Source organism: Blastomyces dermatitidis (assembly GCF_000003525.1).
Source record: "Blastomyces dermatitidis ER-3 genomic scaffold supercont1.4, whole genome shotgun sequence".
Lineage (NCBI taxonomy): Eukaryota > Fungi > Ascomycota > Eurotiomycetes > Onygenales > Ajellomycetaceae > Blastomyces > Blastomyces dermatitidis.
In genome coordinates, this window is record NW_025544777.1 from 2,767,451 (window position 1) to 2,782,145 (window position 14,695).

At 47.3% G+C, this 14,695-nt stretch overlaps 3 protein-coding genes across 3 annotated transcripts; 2 read left to right on the forward strand and 1 right to left on the reverse strand.

The window, feature by feature from the left end:
- The first annotated feature begins 743 nt into the window (after positions 1-743).
- Positions 744-5,154, forward strand: BDCG_04231 (DEAD box helicase). The gene is made up of 5 exons (XM_045419895.1): positions 744-945; positions 1,128-1,480; positions 1,554-1,912; positions 1,981-4,083; positions 4,145-5,154. The coding sequence occupies exons 1-5, from the start codon at positions 927-929 to the stop codon at positions 4,599-4,601; spliced, it is 3,291 nt and encodes a 1,096-aa protein (XP_045276099.1). The 5' UTR covers positions 744-926; the 3' UTR covers positions 4,602-5,154.
- A 512-nt stretch (positions 5,155-5,666) lies between these two features.
- Positions 5,667-11,563, reverse strand: BDCG_04232 (ATPase). Its single transcript, XM_045419896.1, has 2 exons — positions 10,782-11,563; positions 5,667-10,703 (listed from the first exon to the last, which is right to left on the reverse strand). The coding sequence occupies exons 1-2, from the start codon at positions 10,844-10,846 to the stop codon at positions 5,702-5,704; spliced, it is 5,067 nt and encodes a 1,688-aa protein (XP_045276100.1). The 5' UTR covers positions 10,847-11,563; the 3' UTR covers positions 5,667-5,701.
- An 836-nt stretch (positions 11,564-12,399) lies between these two features.
- Positions 12,400-14,677, forward strand: BDCG_04233 (ubiquitin-conjugating enzyme E2 R). The gene is made up of 3 exons (XM_045419897.1): positions 12,400-12,924; positions 13,083-13,209; positions 13,488-14,677. Exons 1-3 carry the CDS (start codon positions 12,859-12,861, stop codon positions 14,051-14,053), a joined length of 759 nt encoding a protein of 252 aa, XP_045276101.1. The 5' UTR covers positions 12,400-12,858; the 3' UTR covers positions 14,054-14,677.
- The last annotated feature ends 18 nt before the right edge of the window (positions 14,678-14,695 follow it).

A 14,695-nucleotide genomic window follows, 5' to 3' on the forward strand; every position in this document is an offset into this window, starting at 1 on the left:
ACGCCTTGGAAATGACATTGCAGAATCATCCTATCGACTGACAAAGTGGTCTCTGCAGATGGCTACCGTATAACAATGCCACAGGGAGAAAAGGTCGCCTCTGCTACGTGTCGAACAACTAACTCATTTGTGCCTATTCTCAGGGATATTTATAGGACAGCTAGCTAGGGGTATGCTTACATGGATGAACTTCAGCGAGGTCATAACCTAGTTGACCGCTTCCAGTGGAAATCTGAAAATGGCTTACGGCTAGTTTCTGCAATATTGACTCTGTTCAGTCTGTCAGCCCAGCAATACTTCCATGTGCTACCTTGCAATGCAATGCAAACAAGCAGTCCTCTGAATGGTGTTTTAGAAAGTCTAGAATCATCACAGTGGGCGCTCACTCATTACTATCAAGGAGGGAGTTTGTGCAACCTGTCATTGCGGTCAAAGAGGTACAGACTAATGATGAGCTGCAAGATGCAGCATTACTTGTCTATGTGAATTCTTTTCAACTTGTTTGAAATAAACTACCGTCTTCGAATACGTACTTGTAGATTCTAGGAACACCCATAGAAATGTAATTTTATAAAAATAAGTGATGGGCTGGCCCGGCTCTCAGTATATTTTATAACTAAATTAATATAGCCAACAAAAATATTCTGATATAATTCATTGTGATTTCAGGGCTGTGGAGGGCGCTGTAGCAACCAACCTGAAATAACAAAATTTTCACATCGTTTAGTTCCCCTTGTTTACTGTTTCAACTACCCACACATCTCTTCAGGTTAATCAGGCTTCTTTGGTTTTTTACTCCTAGAAAGCGTGTTCTCAATCTTCAGTGCCTTTACCCTCATGGTTAATTGCGACTTTTGTCGTGTCTTCTTCAAATTGTGACTTTTCTGCAAGGCCGGCAACGTATTCACTATCGTTTAGATGAAGCAATGTCTTCATTCTTCCGAGGTCAGCCTAACTTAATAACCTTTCATCACCTGTTCCCCTTTGGTGCATATATATATATATATATACGGCACAATCTGGCCAGAAAAGGGGAAATATAGTTATGTCCACAAAGCTTAAATATTTAGAGCGCCGCTAAGAATCGCTGGACCAAGGCTAACTAACTCACTGTTGCAAGTAAGCAGATATGAAAGCCCGGAGACTAAACCCCTCGCGTCTGCCTGGCCCAAAGGTCTCTTTAAACAAGGACATCCAGGCGTACATCGAGGAGACTCGACGTGCGGCCGCGGGCGATACCTGGACGGCGAAGCCAGAGCTTCCCACCACTAATGAAATCCTGGGGATCGACGAAATCGGCGATCATGTCGACTTGGTCGCCAACAAAATTCAAGGCCCATGGCCGTCAACTGACATGTACCTGAAGGCTCATTATGACCTTCTCAGAGAAGATGCAGTTGCTTCGCTAAGGGATGCAGTGGCTTATGTGAAAGAAGATCCACGCATGAAGGATTCCATAAATGTTTGTATCTACGAAAAGGTAATCCGTTTTTGTTAGGTCCTATTCCGTTCCCACATGTAACAATACCTTAGCTAATATATGGATTTACTAGGTGTACATCGTTGGGGTTACTTGTGCAGATGCAGGCGTAGCGATGAAGCTTACCTTTTCTACTGCTCGTGCTGGAAAGAATATCGTATGGGAGTACTCCCCCAGGCTAACTACAGGCACCATCGTCGCACTGACGCCGGCGAATGACATGTTCAAATCGAAATGTATCGTCGCTGTCGTTGCTGCTAGGCCTCTGGATGAGTTGAAAAAGACCCCTTCTGAAATAGATATATTTTATGCGCGAGCCGAGGATGCGGAATTCGACCCTCAGATGGAGTTTGTTATGGTCGAAGCTAGGAGCGGCTACTACGAAGCATCACGGCATACATTAACTGCCTTGCAGAAAATGGCAAGGGAAGGGTGCGTAAATTCGTTCATTCTTATGATTACGTGCGTAATGATAGTTGTATCTGCTGACAGTTTAAAAGCTTCCCATTCTCTGAATATCTGTGTGATCTTCAGCCTAATATTGAACCTCCGGAATACATCAAGTTGAATCCCTTCGTTGACATGTCAGCTACCTCAATCGATGAAGGCGATGCAAAAATAGATGTTCTTAACAACTGGCCATCTTCCCCTGAATCTCTAGACTCGTCTCAATGGAACGCCTTGCGCCAAATTCTCACGAAGAGATTGGCTATCGTACAAGGTCCACCAGGAACTGGCAAAACTCATGTCTCCGTCATTGCATTGAAGGTGCTACTTTCAACCCTACCTTCCACTGACCCACCAATCATTATCGCAGCGCAGACCAACCACGCGCTGGACCAGTTGCTTCGCCATGTTGCACAGTTCGAGATGAATTATGTTCGGCTTGGTGGAAGAAGTGCGGATTTGGATATAAAGAAGCGGACTATATTCGAGTTAAGGAAAGCTAACCCTGTCCCGACAATCCCCGGTGGCTTATTTGGCCCATCCAAGAAGCGGTTAAAGGAGATCGCGGAAACTATCTTTAAACTATTCGAGCCATTTGCTCCAGTCGACTCTAAATCGCCCCTACCGGCAGCGCTGTTGCTCAAACTGAATATCATTACCCAATCGCAGTATGACTCTTTAGTAAAAGGAGCTGAGGGATGGGTTCACGGAGGCGATCAAGTGGAACCTCTTGCTGCCTGGCTCGGAGATAGCAAGGTTAAATTCAATGTGGTTTACCAACCGAATAATTTTGGCTTTGTTGAAGATGAAATTGATCTGGAATATGAGCAGCTTAAGGAACTTGAGCTCGAACAAGGCATCGATGAGGAGGACGCTGAAAGTTTGAGAGGGCCATACATGGCATTGATGGAACAGGTTAAAGGATGCAGCCTTTCCGCAACAGCAGTAGACGCTTTGCGAGCCCGACTTTTAAAGCAAGACGATCTCTGGAAAGTTTCTCCGCGTGACCGTGGTGGAATTTACTCGATATTCCAAAAGCTTGCGAAGGAAGCCATCCAAGAATCTTTCCGATCCTTAGCGAAGAGATATGAAGTGGCTGCTGAGAATCTCAAAACCGGGAAATGGGAGTTAAATTCCACCATTCTTCAATCTGCAAGGTTAGTAGGCATGACGACAACAGGCCTGAGCAAATATCGCGCACTTATTTCAAGCATAAAGCCCAAGATAATCATGATTGAAGAGGCTGCTGAGGTGACAGAAGCCCCCATTGCTGCAGCCTGCATAAAGTCATTGGAGCACCTTATCCTCATTGGCGATCATAAACAGCTCCAGGGCACCTGTGCAGTCAGAGAGCTAGAAGGAGAGCCGTTTTTCTTGCAGGTGTCATTGTTTGAGCGACTTGTGCATAATGGAATAGAGTTCAAAACGCTGACGAAGCAGCGGCGTATGGCACCAGAAATCCGAAGGATCTTGGCCCCCATATATGATGATCTGGAGGACCATCCGTCCGTGGTAGACAGACACGCCGTTCCTGGAATGGGTGGAGTTAACTCGTTCTTCTTCTGCCATGATTGGCCTGAGTCTTCTGATAGCTTGCTCTCCAAGTACAATGATCGTGAAGCACGCATGGTTGTCGGATTTTTCATCTATCTCCACCTCAACGGAGTTGAAGTACAGGACATAACCGTTTTAACCTTCTACAACGGGCAGCGGAAGAAGATCCTGAAAGCTTTACGAGACATTCGTTTACTGCAGGGGCAGTATATTAAGGTATCCACGGTTGATTCATATCAAGGAGAGGAAAATGAAATTGTACTGCTCTCCTTGGTTCGGAGCAATGAGAATAGCGGAAACATGGGCTTCCTTGCCGTTGAAAACCGAGTGTGCGTTGCTCTATCGCGGGCAAAGCGGGGGTTCTATATTTTTGGGAACGCAGAGTTTCTTGCCGTGTCCAACCCGCTTTGGTGGGAGGTTGTGCAAATTGTCAATTGCAGCCCGAGGAGGATCGGATATCACGTTCCGGCGACCTGTGCCAACCACCAGACCAAAATGTATATCGCACAGGCAGAGAAATGGTCGTTGACTGACGGAGGCTGTTCCTTAAAGTGTGATCAGAAATTGAAGTGCGGCCATGACTGCCCGCTTCGCTGCCACGTGTGAGTCCCTCCAATGAACTCGCGCTTCCTTAACCAATCTACTGACAAATAACGGTTACAGCGTATCACATTCACAAGTTAAATGCCAACAGCCCTGCAGCCAACTTCTCCCTTGTGGTCACCCCTGTGTTGAAATCTGCGATTTCCCCTGCAAATGCCAGCACGGCGAATGCTCTATCCTAAACGAAGGTTTCCGCGCGGGAGAAAATGCGCTACCACCTACACCTACCAACGCCCCTCCTAACACCGAGGCACACGCAGACTTCATCAAGAACTACCAAGACTATTCGAACGGGGGAGCCATACAGGACGATGCACGCCTTGCCTCAATAGAGCGGATCATAATCGAGCAGGAGAAAAACGACAAGGCACCTCCTGCCCCGCTTGGTAGGAACGTCGTCCCAGGTGTTGACGAACCTTCGCTGCCTATCTTGATGGAAAATGCGGTTCTGCCAGTTCGACAGGCTGGTAATGCACCGCTGCACCAGAAATACGTACAGTATTATTCACCCGGGTGAAGGTCGTCGAGTAGTGGAGGGTTCGCAAACAGGAATAAGTCGAGTCGAGTCTTCTTTGAAGAAATGTGTCGGGGATCGAACGTGGTAAAACTCAGCCCATAAGGTGGATGAATAGGTCACATCCGATAGAACCGTTTTATGGATTTATTGACATTCAGAGATGAATAATCTATTTCTACCTTCTTCATAAGGAGAGCTATTGATACGGGTACATAGCTGGCTAGCTAGGAGTTTCCATATGAGCGATTGTACCCATTGTTCCCACCCCTTTCCCCCCGTTACTTTCCTCTGCTTCTTTTCTTACTGGCAGTTGGGCGAGGTTAAGCGCAAATATTCACCATACTGTTTTGTGCTGTGCATGTACAATAGAATTGGGTCACCGAACTAGGAACTCGAAGATGTCCTTGATTATGCAGTTCTTCAATCGAGTGATAATAACAAATTCGTTAACTCTCATTTGCAGTGTAATGATCACTGTTATAAAAATTCCGGGACTTTCAAAATGGAGGGAGTGATTCATGAATGTCACCTTCTGCCACAAGCCTCACTATTGACGTCAGAATAAATACTATGGATCTCCGACAAAAGCTTGATATTCCTCACAGAGTAAACCCGAATCATTATCTATATGTGTAAATCCTGGAAAGATGCTGACATAGTTGACATAGTTGAGCGCAGAAAAGAAAATCTAGTAGCAACAACCAACCCCCCCGCACAAACAAAAGGACAACCAAAAGCGATGCAATCCAACTACCAAAAAAGGCCCATCAATGGTTATTAAGCGGACCCAGCAAACAGAAATCGGACCGCCTACCACCTACAACTACTACGTGAAGAGAGAGAAACAGTTTTAAATTCTTTTATTCCCGTCTAAACTCCTTTTATTTCCCTCGCATGTACGGAGTAGAGGGATGACAATACCAACGATCAAATACCTGCCGGAGGGGAGGTTGGGAAAATAAGATATCGAAAAAAGAAAGACCAAAACTCTCAACCAACAAAGATCTAGCTCTTATGTACATGTACATATGTATGTACAGCAGTTTTCATGAACTAAACAGGGGAAAAAAAAAAAAAAAGGAACAAAAAAGCTCTCAATCTCACTCATCATCGATCAATCTCTTCGCCTCCCACGCCTTCCTAGCCCCATCCATTAGCGCCTCAAAATTCCCACTATTCTCACACATGCCTCTGAAGCTGCCTCCCTTCCTATTGATAAGCTGCCACGGCCCATCATACTCTACCACCTCCCCATGGTCCAGCACAAGCACCTTATCATAGTCGATAATGGTCTGCAGCCTATGCGCGATGGTGATGATAGTGTTATCCTTCAGCTCACGCAGGGTATCCTGGATTTTGGCATCGGTGGCGTAGTCTATGGATGCGGTTGCTTCGTCCATCATGAGCACTTTGGGCGATTTGAGGAGGGCGCGAGCTAGGCAGAGGAGCTGGCGTTGACCCTGCGAGAGGTTCGAGCCGGATTCGGAGATGGGGGAGTTGATGTTTAAGAATATATTTTTGTTGTCACGGAAGCGAGAGGCGAGATCTGGGTCGCTGGAGTCACTGTTGTTGTCCAGAAGGGGGTTGGAAGGGTTTACTGGCGTGTTGGAGCCGGAGACAGAGGTGGATGTTGGACCGCCAATTAGATGGACGCGACGGAGGGCCGTGAAGATTTCGTCGTCGGTGAGTAGACCGAAGGGATCGAGGTTGCTACGGATTGTTCCGGTGAAAAGGGTAGGGTCTTGAGGGACAATGGTGATTGCTTCACGCAGGTCCTGCAAGCCAATTAGGCCAATGTCGACATTATCAATGAGGATTCTGCCACTTTCCGCTTCGAGGCCGCGGAATAGGGCGAGTGCAAGCGAACTCTTCCCAGCGCCTGTTCTGCCAACGATCCCAACACGTTCGCCAGGCTGCACTGAGAAAGTAACATTCTTCAAAACTGGATCGAGATCCGGACGGTAGCGAGTAGAATAGTTATCGAACTGTAACGCGCCGTGCGTTGGCCAGTTGTTCGGAGGACGACGGTCAGGAATAACGGCTTCAGCCTCTTGCTCAACCTCCATATACTCCTCAATTCGCTCGACAGAATTCATGTGTTGCTGGTTCTGCGCATATAGCCGTACTAACCAGAGGACATTCTCAGTGAAGGTGACCGCATATGTCAAGGCCAAACCGGCCGCACCAGCATCAATTTTGCCAACGCTCATGATAATGACCGCCGCGGTGAAGAACGATACCAATGCACCGGTTATATCAACACGGAACGCCAGCCATCGATTACTCGCCCACAGGTACAGGTACGGCCGGTTATAGGTATTGATCATGACGTGGTTATCATGGATGAAACGCGCACCATCTCCGTAGGCACGGATAGTGACAATGCCAGCTAATGTCTCCCCGAATTGCTGATAGAGAGGGCTCCTCTGAATAGATTCCAGACGCTTAAGATCACGCGACGAATTCAAATAAATAGCACCCAGGGTGAAGTAAATAACAGTAATGAAAACCGCAGCGATCAGGAACATGGGGGTTATGACAGAAATAAGGATAACGATCAGGATGACGGAGGCTAAAGAGTGGAGCATTCCTATCGCAGTCGCCGCCACTTCTTGATCGACGGCCTGGAGATCCTTAGAGAATCGATTCATCAGTCGGCCTAGCGGGGTGGAATCAAAGAACCTAAATTTTGCATGGGTCATAGCTTTCAACAATCGCTTGTGAATCCTCCACGACGCATGCAGCGACCCCCCGAAGAGAATCAATTCCCTCGCAAGAATTGTTAAGACATAACCGAACGCTAGTGCCGCATATACACCCAAATAATAGTATGGATTTACATCGTCTTGGAAGGTGCTGTCTTTGTCCGTGTACTGCATCTCAGGTGCTCTCCACGAGAAGGGGCGGGTAATACTTGCGGTGGCAAACGTTGGAAGTCCGACGTTAGCTAAGGCAGCTTTGTGCCCGACGTCGCTGGACGCGACCTTCTTGACTGGATACGCATTTGCCCATTCCCGAATCCAGATATTAGTGGCTAATGATCCAACCTGTTGTGCCCCAAAGGCTAGGACAGCGAAAAACCAAAAATACCATGGACCCATGGCGCGAAGATACATGAAAATTGTGGAAAGCTTGACGCTACCTACAACTTTCTCTTCGCCGAGAATGGCGCCGGCCGCTGGTGTTTTTTTCTTGCCCTTTACACCGGCTCCATTGGCAGCTCCATTAACAGCTCCACTGACGGTTTCATCCGCAGAGCTTGTCTCATTATCCAGCCATTCAGTTCTCTCCGCCTGAGCGCTTGATGGAGAGTGGGTTAAAGTCTTTGACGAGCGGGAAGCAGGTCGCGATTGAAGGATATCATCGCCAAGCATTCCGGCAGCAATCACCTCCTGTGGAGTTCCTTGCGCTGTAACTCTACCGTTCTCAAGGACGACGAGGAATGCCGCCTGGGGCGCGACCAGCGAGACATTATGCGTGACAAGGATACAGGTGCGGTGTTGCATCAACGGGCCCATAATGGCCTCCCTGAAAATGTGTTTGGCGGTGTGTGAGTCGACCGCGCTTAGACAGTCGTCGAGGAGCAGATGCCGGGCCTTACTATACATGCCACGAGCCAAGGATATCCGTTGTTTCTGTCCGCCAGAAAGACTTATGCCTTTCTCTCCCACTAGAGTTTGGTCACCAGCATCTAAGATTTCCAAATCTCTCTCCAATCCGCAGGCTTTTATTACAGCATCATAACGATCTTGATCAAATGGCGATGCGAACAGGATATTTTCTTTGATCGTGGCATTGACCAGCCACGCTTCTTGCGCACAGTAAGCGATGCTATCAGTAAGACCTGTGGCCGGGTCAGGACGCAAATCCGCCCGATCACACGTCCCACCAGGGAGGAACACCGATCCTTCAAGCAGCGTCATCTCTCCTAAAAGCGCCATTAGCATCGACGTTTTACCTGAACCTGTCGGTCCGGCAATAACGTTGAGTTGCCCGACGCGGAACGAAACATCCATGTTTATCAGGCGGAATGATTCTCCAGAGGTGTCCCCCTGCACCGGTGGTGACCCCGGCTTGGCATGTGTGGACGCAGATCCCCACGAAAGCGTGGCATTTTCCAGAGCAATTTTAGGTGGCGATTCCGAGTGCTCGTCCGATCGCAGCTGAGAATATTTTTCGGTGTCCTCTTCGTTCAAGAACTGTTCCACGCGGTCGATGGAGGCTTTGGATTCCTGAACATGCGCGATCATGTCTGCCAATTGGTCAAGGGGTATGCGGAGGAGCGAAAATGTGGATAAGGCAGGGAATGCAACTGAAGGGACTAGTTTCTTGCCTTCGACCACGGTGTACAGGAAAAACGAAAGCAGTGTGATCAGTATTGGTGCTCCGTACCAGACGGTGGCAGCACCGGCCCATAGGATATATCGTCGACGAAGACTCTTCAACTCAGCCCTCCGCTTCTCATTGACGATATCCTCAAAACGTTGTTCCCATGCAAAATACTTGATAATACGGATGTTTTGAAGTACCTCATTTGTTGAGTGGATACGAGCATCAGTGCCAGCGAGAATTTCGTGCTGAAGGATCCGGAACCGCGACGCAATATACAAATTCAGCGGCAACATCAGAGTCATTACCCCAATACCAGCCAAAGAACTAAAGCCCAGGATTTTGTATAAGATGAAGATGGCAATCGCGGTCTGGACAGGGAAACTGGCCCACAGGTAGTGTAGGTATGCGCAGATCTCACTAACTTTGAAGGAATCAATCGCCATAAGGTTGATAATTTTACCAATATTGGCTTGTTCGTCTGGTTCATCGTCCTTCTGTTGTTGCTCACTGCTTTCGGTATCAGCGTCCGCCTCATTATTATTCCAAGCCAATGAAAGTTTCTTCTTCTTTTTCGTCTGCTTTTGAGATTTGGCCTCATCTTTCGAGACTTTCGAAATTGCACCAGCCTTACGTCGCAAGGCTTTGGCATAGAGCTCGCCGATGATGATTGCGCGCAACTTCACACTCAACTTGCGGCCGATCCAGAGGGCCTGGCCATCTGCAACACCTTGAATGGCTGCGCAGACAAACAGAAGGCTGACGTAGAGCCAAACAGTATTCTTGGGGGTCATCTCTGGATCTTGAAGGTATTCCAAAATGAGTTTGAGCAGCCAAGTTGGCAAAAAAGAAAAGAAACCCGAGAAGATGGTCCATGCGCCCTGAAGAAGAAGCGTACGATCAAAATAACGCAGCAGCCTCCAGGCCAGAGCAGAGGTCCGTTTAGCCTGACGGAAATCCGCGAGAACAGCAGCAGCCTGGTAGCTTGGGAGCAGATTCCAGACATCCGGCATCTCCAGTGATTTGCGATAACCTTGCCAGACCAATGGATCTAGCCATGCGAATGAAGCCAGGGACAGAAGACTTGCAAATTGCTCTCGAGGTGGGGGAATTCCGTCTTCATGCCGAACGTGGAGGGTTTTGTTTCCCTTACGGGTCGTGAGGGTTAAGAGGAAGAGGAAGGAGGAGAGGGCGAAGTCGATGCTCGTCAGAGTACGAATGTGATCCGGGGGTGGATGGATCAGCACAGATCGGAACACCATGACGGTACATAACCATTGGAACGAATAAAGTGCCGCGGTGTGATTCCATAATTTGGGCATTGTACGGCGTTCAGATGTGGAGAGGAGCAGCCTAGCAATCACCAGAAGCAGGATGTAGGCCCAGGAGAGTAGCCTTCCAATTGTTGGAGTTATTTCATTTGCGGCTCCCGAAGGTGTAGCAAGGCTCTTGACAGAAACTCCGAGTTCCGCGAGAAGCGCCACAATTTCCAATATCGTTACAACGTCCTTCCCTCGCGGTTTGTCTTCCACAACGTTGACGGGAGTTGTACGACTCAGGGCCTTGTGCAGCATCAAATCGCTCTCCGCGTCCTCGTCATCCTCTCCCTCGTCTTCATTTTGTATTATACCATTATGCTCAACAACTGTGGTCGGAATGGGTTTGTAACCACGATGGCGCCAAGGAAGACGGATATTATGCCGGAAGATGTGGGTAACTATCAGTAGTAGAGACAAACCACATGCCGTAAGGGGGAATATTAATTTTAGAAACCTGTTGAGTAAGGACACGAATGTTAGCAAAGAGGAAGCAATACACGGCAAAATGGGAGATCATCTTTGAAAAACTCACTTTTGTTGAAAACATAGCGTAAGGTCGTCGACGACCCAGGCGGGACCCTCACAGCCCGGGCGCATAGCGGATATCAAAAATCGAATCCCCTAATAAATAAAAGAGGAATAAAAAAAAAAAAAAAAAAAAAAAAAGGGTAGAGAAAGGAGAAAGGAGAAAGAAAAATCTATGGAATATTTAAGAAAGCCAGGAAGGACAAAAGTAACAATGTCACAACGTCGAGAAGAGCTAGCGTTTGCTGTGGAAACAGCAACAATGATGAATCAAAGAATAATGGAGTCTAACCAAGCAGACATGACTGAGGAATAATAATAGTTAGTGCTGACTCCCAAGATATCAATCTGTGAAATCAACATGGCAGAAACTTTGAGGCAGAGAAATGGAAGAAATGAGCTCATGAGGCAAAAGAAGGATATAAGGCATATATATATATGAGGAGGGTATCAATCCAACCAGCTTCTTCAACCCCGAGAGTATCAAGGCGGGAGAGGAAGACCCAAAGACAAAGCAAGGAATGGTTCAAGCGGGAACTGGGAAGAAGATCTGACCCCCCGACTGACAGACGTTGAGAGTTGATAGTCTCAGGCTGATTGAATTGTTCCAAGGTTGGTTATTTATTATTATTAATAACAAATGTTGGTTCGGGTTGAGTTTTCTATTTCCTACGGAGTACGGGAGGGAGGGGAGGTAAATAATAGGGTAGCCGGAGCTTGGGAAGAAAGTCGGCGGCGGTTAGTTAATAAGTAAATAAGAAGTTATTTAACTTATGTAAGTTAAATAGTTAACTAACTCAATATTTGACTTGTTCCGGAAAGTGGGAACTTCGCCCAGAGAATTAAAATATTTATTTGACCCGCCGAGACTGCCGAAGCCCGCCGCAGCTACAGAACTTACGCAGTACACAGTAACTATAGTAAGCCAGCGTATGCGACACTGGCTGTCCATACAGATACACAGACACATTGACAAACACAAACACACAGACAGACAGACAGACAGACAGACAGACAGGACAGACAGATATCAAGCTATGCTTCTCCAACTACGCAGCGTACTGCAGCTAGTAGTAGAGTACTCCGTAGTGACGGACTGTATTCCAGAGCCCCCGCTATTGACGCTGTATATCCCACCGCCCATTTCTTCCCCCCACAACGACGGATCACGGAGAATAATAACACTGCAGCTTGCAGGAGGAGCCCACAGGGATAACTAGTCGATCCACTATTCTATTGATGTGACTCACGGGAACGGCTGTCTGCTGGAGCATAGCATAGGAAGAAAGGAAATCTACAGGACAGAATGGGGGGGGGGGGGGGAGAGATGAGGATGAATATTTCAATTCTCGCTGACTTTCCATTGCTCTCAGACCGGCATCATACACGTGCTTCCTCGAAAAACAAATATAACTAACATCGTCTATGTTAGTTAGTTACAGGCTAACTACGAAATCGGCCTGTGGATTGGGAATGGGCCGGCAATTCTGTAACTACCCGTAAAACAAGACAAAAAAAGGGGAAGAAGGACCAAAAGCCAAAAGTCACTCTGAGTAACTACACACAATCTCATTCTCCGCCAATTCTTTCAACTTCTGCCAAAAAACAAAACTCGCCATTTATTATTATTATTATTATTATTATTATTATTACTATGGCGTAAGTTAAGCCGAAGCAACAAAGGCGCGATGTTTGATGTATCGCGCCCGCCAATGTTGTATGCGGAGGTACATGTACCTGCAGTGTGGCGGCGGGTCGGTCGATGTCATCAGCTGCTGCTCCTCGCCAATCATCTTTTCCGTAGGCTCCCTCGACCAACATCTACTCCCTAAGCGCCCTCACTTTCTCCAACCTCTCTTTGGTAGTTAAAAGACAAGAAGAAGAAGTCATAAGAGAAATAAATATAATGCCTCCTTTTCACCTCCCTCTCGATCTGCTATAACCATCATCCGCATCTCGCTCACTTTGCAACCTCCTCTCCCGGCACTTTTCTCTCGCTATACCATACCACCAACCAATACCCCTCCCGCCGGCGAATTCGTTCCACGCCGTTCCTCCGTTAGACTAAAGCAAATTCAGAAAGAATGGCGCAAAGGATCTTGATGAACGAGTTCAAGAGCCTAGCTAGTGAAAAATGGGTTCATATCGAGGTTGGCGCTCCCTTTCCCCAAGCATTTCTTCTGCCTACCTACCTCACCGATTACATGAATACGGCTCCCTCGCCGTTCAGTTACTGCGGGAAAGAAACATATAGAAAACATAGGACTATGCCAGAAGCTGACAATAGAGTCAATATGCAATTTTATAGCTCAACAACGATGACATCTTCCACTGGAATATTGCCCTCATAGTCCTGAACCCGGACTCCCTATACTATGGAGGCTACTTCAAAGCCACCATGACCTTCCCGCAAAACTATCCCTACTCACCACCAGGTATGTTACGCCGAAACATATTTAATAAAGCCCTAAAGGAATTCCGTCGCAAAGTGCACAGGTGACGACACCTGCCAAAAGAAAAAAAAAAAAAAAAAAAAAAAAAAAAAAAAAAAAAAAAAAAAAAAAAAAAAAAAAAAAAAAAAAAAAATTCTGAACATGCCCCTATCCCGACCTAAAACCATCAAAATATTACTTACCCCGCAGATAAGAGCCAGAGACGAACCACTCCTACAAGAAAGCTAACCTCCCCTCTAATAAAAAAAAAATATATATAGGCTTCAAATTCACCCACCCCCTCTTCCACCCAAACATATACCAAGACGGCCGCCTCTGCATCTCCATCCTCCATACCCCAGGCGACGATGAAATGTCCGGCGAAACCGCCGCCGAACGCTGGTCGCCCGCCCAACGCGTCGAATCCGTGCTCATATCCATCCTCTCCCTCCTCGACGACGCTGAGGTCTCCTCTCCTGCCAACGTCGATGCAGGCATCATGCTCCGCAAGGACCCGGAGTTGTATAAGAAGACAGTGCTGGCGGACGTGGAGCGGAGCAAGGCGGATATACCAGCAGGCTTTGTGATGCCGACGCACGAGTCGACGATGGCGATGATTGCGGGGAAGAAGGGAGGAGGGGCTTTGGAGAAGATGGATGAGGAGGATTTTTGGGTAGATAGTGATGTGGATTATGATGATGATATGTTTGGGGGCAGCGATTCGGATAATGAGTTGGTGATGGATGAGGATGAGGATCAGGATCAGGATACAGGGAGTGAGGAAGAAGAAGGGAATGAGGGGGAAGGAGAGAGGCCGGGCAAGGGGAATTTAAAAGGGTCCGCTTGAAGAACCAGGGGGAGCAAGCGCAGGTAGTAGGATCTGATAGGGTCGGGCGGGATTGATGTGTTAACACTGAGATCCCTTTTCTTTTTCCTCTCCTCTCTTGTCTCGTATCATCCTCCTCGGCACCCTTCCCTTTGCTCCTCCTCCCTCATTCTCCCCTGGCCCCCTCCCGCCCTTCCCGGTCTACCCCCTATATATCCCATCCATCTCCCATTTCTCTTCCTTGTTCAAGCATATGCATAGCGACAAATTTCGTGTTAGCATTTGGTGTTTAATCGGCCTGGCGCGAGATCTCCCCCACTCCAGTTTTCTGGTATCATTTTTGGTTTCTTCACGGCAAGCAACCGTGTTTCGCTTTTTCTTTTTTTTATTTTCGATTTTATTCTATTCCTTCAATGCGTGTTGGGATTAGAGACTGGGTTTGTTTCTTCTTGCCTTGCTTCTCGCGTCTGTTATTTTCATGTCCGCCTGGCTCCTTGTTATTCAAGATATAGATTTCCTTTTCTTCTTTTCTTTTTTCTTCTACTTTTTCCCCTCAGTTATCTATCATCTTGTACTGCATATGCTTGCTAGCTAGCCCCCTTTCAATACCATCGAATGAAAACATCTTGCTCATATCAGACAGCATCTGTATCCTGGAACGTA